General features: G+C 42.2%; 1 protein-coding gene across 1 annotated transcript; it reads left to right on the forward strand.

The window, feature by feature from the left end:
* Window positions 1-3,825: 3,825 nt before the first annotated feature.
* LOC116195266 lies at window positions 3,826-5,548 on the forward strand. The gene has a single exon (XM_031524330.1). It carries the CDS (start codon window positions 4,002-4,004, stop codon window positions 5,364-5,366), a length of 1,365 nt encoding a protein of 454 aa, XP_031380190.1. The 5' UTR covers window positions 3,826-4,001; the 3' UTR covers window positions 5,367-5,548.
* Window positions 5,549-6,007: the final 459 nt, after the last annotated feature.

The raw sequence follows: 6,007 nt of genomic DNA on the forward strand, positions 1-6,007 counted from the left end.
GCATGAGCGGTCCGAAAGGGATGCTTGGTTCATTGAATACAAGTTCAATAGGTGAGACTATGTTTCGCCTGGAATTCGTGATCCACTCTCTGGCTGCCGCGTAGCGTTTAGATTGTCAGGCGTGTCAGGGCGAAGTCCCAAGATGTAAGTGAGGACGAAACCACTAGCCATCCTTACCGAGCTAAAGCGTTGCACCATCGGGAGGTTGTAGAGGTGTTGTAGACGATATCACGGTTTCGAGGGTTAAGCAATTTCTTTTGGATTTATCAATCTAAGCAGAAGACAATATACTTTAATATTATTGATCATTCTTTGATTTAAAGAATCATCCCATCTCAATTGAGAACATAAATACCTTTTTAGGAAGAAATCAAGCTCTGCTTCTGTATTAAGTTCTCCCAGACATGCGCGTGATGTTTAGCCCAATACGTATATGAGACAGCTTGGAAGCTGGTCTGTGTGATGTCGAGATGGCTCGAGAGCTAGTCTAAGTGATGATGGTCACAGCCTAGGAAAGGCTCGTGAAGATGTGTCTCGGTTGATTGTAGCCAAAATGGATGAGTTTCTGCTAAGAAGTCTTGACTCGTGTGATGCCTCATTGTAGGTGAGTCTCAGCTAGACGCAGCCGAAAGTGAAGTCACAGCCCTAAAGCCGCTCGTGGAAGGATAGAATCATGGTCCCTGGAAGGTCCGTGTTGGCAGGCCTCGGCTACAGGGTAGCCAAAAAGAAGAGCCTTAGGCCCGAAAGCTTTGACTTGATAAAACTATTCTTAGCTCGGAAGCGTCGGAATGGAAAGAAGTGATAGAATGGAATCGAGGGTTTTGGTGGGGGAAGGCGAGAGAAAGAACGGAACAAGATGTTTCAAGGGATTAGTGAGGAAAAATGGAACTGAGAATTCCGGGACTGATGAGAAGAATAGAATTATGGTTTTCGCGGGGTAGGTGACGACAATCAAAGATACAAAGGGTGCGATATGTATATATTGAAGTGTATGTGCGATAAAGTAAATGGTAGATGAATGTAAAGATAAATTAGATAAACATTTGTGTCATTGTGTTTGTCACAGGGGTTTACAATGTTCTTCCAATCCGGTATATATAAGCTCAACCTAGAGTAACGCCCAAAATACCGAGATCGGGAAATTGTTCTAACGAGAAACTAAATATAGACTATCCTAATATTTTCGGGGAATACGTCTCCATTATTCCCTAATTACAAAAAGAACACGCAAAATAACGAAGTCAAAAAGAAGGAAATTCCCTCAAATTGGTCCACGTCCTCTCTCATGCAATATTTATCTCTTGAATGGAGGAAGAAGTGAGTAAAATTATTATGCGATAACGGAATAGCAAAACAACAAGGAAACCCTGATTAAGAAAATGAATTCAGAGCTTCTTAATTCTAAGTCGAAGACGATCTCATCTCGAGGAAAACTGATCCCCTTGGTAGTTTATACTCTGCGATGGGAACACTAGAGCTACTTAAGAGTTAGATGGCTATATTTGAGAAGTTAATTCGTCAGCCCTCTCTCTGCTTTGAGGGGCTTGTGTTTCCACTCTCTAATCGAATAATTTACCGAGACATTAATGTGGATCATTTGGCATTTAAAAGTTGAATGAATCTCGATTAATTTAGTTTGAGCAGGATCAACCTATAAATGATAAAAAAATTTCAATCGTAGATTTTTTCTATTCACAAGTTTCGAATCTGAAACATATTTTTTGGAGAGAGATACCGAATCTCTTAAATCAAATCCATTTTGGTATTTACCATGCATTTGACAATAGGGACATCCAATTATTGATTTTTGTCCAGCTAGCAATGACGCCGTTTTCATGCAACAATCTGATATTGTTACATGATTACACATTCAATCATGATAGGCTCTGTTAAAAAATTACTTAATTTCTTCCCACTGAAGATAACCCCTAACAACGTTCAGCACGCCCTATATATGACTGTCACTCAACTATGCTAAAAGTAATAAGACCTATATATGCTTCTGTTCCCAGGTCTTCATTTTCCACGACTGTGTTTTGACATTACACTTATTTAAAACCCACAAAATGGAGAAGTTTGGAGGAACATGCTTGTTCTCACACAAAGAAGCTACTCACTAGGTGGTTGCTCATGCTTTCCCTAGGAAAAATTATCGAGTCCGTTTGGGCTTCCATTTAGATCAACTTTTTGTAATATACACGCTCTATTATTACAAGAAAAATAAAAAATATCCAAAGACCTATGGAGGACCAGGCAGTTTGTTGAAGTGATAGCACAAAATGTGAGATTTTAAGGTTAACCTTGCTAGATACGGTCTGGGAGCTATAAGTGTGCACGGCATTTCGAACGGTAAGGTTTTGAGATGTCACAATCTCCTAATCTATTAATTTTCTTATATATTTATTTTATTTATTCAGTAATACACCTCTCACGAGTGGGCTGAAATAGTTTTAAACGTCGAGTGCGTGAAATATCATTAGTTGTGATCGATACGTATGCGGTGCCTTGAGATGCTATATGGAAATTTGAGATGATTATAATTGTCTAATTTAAAAGACTAAAGATTGTTCTTTATTATTTATTTAGAATGAGCTCCATTAATCTTCTCAAGGTCGTGGGGCTGCTGAGAAAAATTTACTGGGCCGCATAATCTTGATCGTTTGATGAAGAATTGAAGATTTGTTGTGGCCATGAACAATAAATTAATTTAATGAAGACAAATGATCTTTCCCTCTAATGATGGGATTTCAGTAGAAAAGACATCAGGAAATTGTGGCTGGGTAAATATTGTATTTTTTATTTATTTATATAATTATTTTTAGCAGCAAAATGATAGCATAACACCCACACTTTTGACGTAAAATCATTGTCAAAACCTGGTGATATGGTGGGATTTCTTGATATAAGGGCAAAATCAAAGCCATTCTTCCTTTATTTATTAGTAAAGTTAACGAGATTTCCTAAAATAATGTTGCATGTTGCCAATTCTCCACCTCTTGCAATATTCTGCCATGCATATCTTCCTTACATGGAAAATCCCCATCATGGAAGACAAACCTCCATATGGTCTCTTCCTTACTTGGATGCCTTCTACCATCTTGGGAGCCACTCCATAGTCTCCATGTATTCCACATGCATAAGAATTTCTCCAAATTGAAAGCAATCTTGAGTGATATGAAAATTACCTCATGACCGCCATTCTTGCCAATTAGAAACATATCCAAGTTTGTTCACGCCCGAGCTTGGAAATAATCAGCAGCTATCATTCACAAGTTGCCAATCTAGTGCGCGTCTATCCAAGTCCGGTAGCACCAGTAGTTTCAGTTGAATTTCCACACGGATCTCGATCACGAGCCGCTCTCCAATGCTTGGGCCCAAGTTGCTCAATCGAATCGGTCATGGGATGCCTCTAATTGAGCCCAATTAAGCCCATGGAATCCATCATGCTTGTTACGTGTCCCTCAAACTCCGCAATTACCGTTAGATGCGAAAAATGATTGTAAACATACTACTGTAGAGCAAAATCTTCTGACCATAAAGGCGGGACTCTTCATACGATATAATAACTTAATTTCTGTTTGATCTCCTGTATTTTTTATTTTATTTTTCATCGTCCCCTCTCACAATTGATGTATGTGAAGTTGCTCGTCAGTCTATTCGTTTTTCCTTCCCTTTCTTCCAACACTGTGGAATGGGCCCGCCTTCAACATGAGCCTGGCCCAAAATTTCCTGCGCTAAGCTCATGATTTGAATTGGGCCGCGGGCCTTTCAGTAATTTCTGACGGGTTGGGTTGAAGCTAGGACAGAACAACGATAGGGGAGGTCGCAGCTCAGTTCGGGACGACGCCGTCGACGAGACGACAAGACACTGATTGACAACCACCTTGAGATCTCAGTTCTCCGGCTCTCCTTCGTCTTCCCCCTCTCCCGTCCCGGCCGCTCCTCAAAGTTCCCGGGTAGCATTCCGCACCATCTCCGGGCAACTGAGACACCCTCCCACAATGCTACAATCCCTTCTCACATTCAGGAACCTGTTACTCCATACTTCCCTCTCACTGTTACTCTCTCTCCTCCTCTCCTTCCTCCGGTTCCCCTCCCTCCTACTTCACGGCCTCTTCACTTACATCCACCCGGAGAACCTCGGCCAGCAGAACGGCCTCAGGGCAGCCATCCGCCGCCCCGGCTCCGACCCCTCCGAGCCCGAGCCGCGGAAGAAGACCAAATCCAAGGACAAGTTCGAATTCGATGAGAACAATGCCCAGATCTTCAGGATCAAGCTCGATCCCGACCACCTCCAGACGAGGATCTACTATAGTGAGTATCACAGCGTGTCCGTGCTCTCGTTTGTCAGCTTGTCTTGTGTATTGCTTCAGCTTTATCTGGGCGAATCGGTTAATGATGGGGTTCTCGCGAGCGGTTCTTTGATCCCTGTCCTGTTGGGGTTTTTCGCCGTCTCGAGACTGTTCTTAGTGCTCGCTAAGGTTTCCTTCGAGAAATCGGCCTCAAGGCTGTCGGAGAAGAGATTGAGCTTGTGTTTTGGGGGATTAGGGTTCATTGCCGGGCTCATGATTTGCTCGTCGCTCCTCCGGTCGGTTCTTGATTTCGATTGTGGGTCAATTGATGGGTTCTGGGCGGTCCTGTTGGCGTTTTTAATGGGCTGCCTCGCCGGTTTGCTCTACATGCCTGCCTTGAAGTGTGCAAGATCATTTTGGCTTGGGACTGATCAAATTCGGTGCAATCTCGGGTTAATCTCCAGTGGATGGTTCGCGAGGACTGCGCTTTATCTGACTTGCATTCTGAATATCTTCACTGCTTTGTTATGGATCAATCCATTTATCGATATTCTCATTAACAAGAAGGCTATTGATAGTAAGGCGGCACGATTATCCACTGGTTCCCGGGTTGATGAGAAATTAGCAGGCAATGTGGGAATGTCGAGCTCGGAATTTGCTAAGTTCCGGCTTTACTGCTTGCTGCTCTCAGGTCTCTCCCAATTCATAGCTTTACGACCAAACTTGCAAATGTATTTGAACGAAGCAGTACTGTCATGGTACCAGAGGCTCCATGCTAGCAGGGTTCCCGACTTAGACTTCAGTCGGGCAAAGGTTTTCCTGCACAATCACTACGCTTGCCTTGCCGTTGTGCATTATTTTGTCCCACCGGCTTTGGTACTCGTTTTCCTTGGCTTATCTCAAATAGAAGGGCGGCCACTGGGGAAGTTCGAGATGCTATGTAGTCAGCAGCCCTGCTTCGGTTTTTTCAAGCAAGTGGCTCTGCTATTGGCCTGGTGGGTGGTGTTTGTTTGGTCAGTTTTCACCTCAGTGACCCTAGTGTTGTACCGTCGAGGTTTCTTGTATGTCTCGTGATTGAATTGAAGTTGTTTTCTTCAGTTTTGTCTCGCTCGGGCCCTTTGTCGTGGCCTCGATCAGAAGTTTTTTTTTTTTTTTTTTGTCCTCAGAGATTTGTGACTTTGTAACTGTCTCTGCAGTCAGAGAAAGAAGCATGATATGATATAATAGAAAGCACACGTTTTTGTCTTTGTTGACAATTACAATCTTGAATGATACTGCAAGAGATGGCTAAACAAACTCAGTTGCTTGCTGCTCTCTTCATTGTGCGTATGCCGGCTCTGAAGGAAGAATTGCAGTTTCCTCTGTAGCTAATCGAATGGTTATATCGTCATAGGAAAGACGACGGTTTATGCCTACATCTTCGATTGAATATCTCGGGAATTTATTTTTTTTCGGTGATTGAAGAGACCGAAGCCTAGAAGTCTGAGGATTTACTCGAAAAGCTTCAGCTTTTAGATCTTGCAAGCTTATATATATTGAAGAATTTTTTTTTGGGTTAAAATGCCATCTCTAATCGGCATAGATTGTTTTAAGCGGTTTGGTGTTTATTCTTTTTAATCAAGATTTCGAGTTCGATTATTATAAATGAAGAAACTCTACGCATGAAGAGTTTTACATTTAGTGAATCAACCCAACTATTAGTTGAAATTCATTAG

This window comes from Punica granatum, chromosome 2 (genome assembly GCF_007655135.1).
Source record: "Punica granatum isolate Tunisia-2019 chromosome 2, ASM765513v2, whole genome shotgun sequence".
In the NCBI taxonomy this organism is placed as follows: Eukaryota; Viridiplantae; Streptophyta; class Magnoliopsida; order Myrtales; family Lythraceae; genus Punica; species Punica granatum.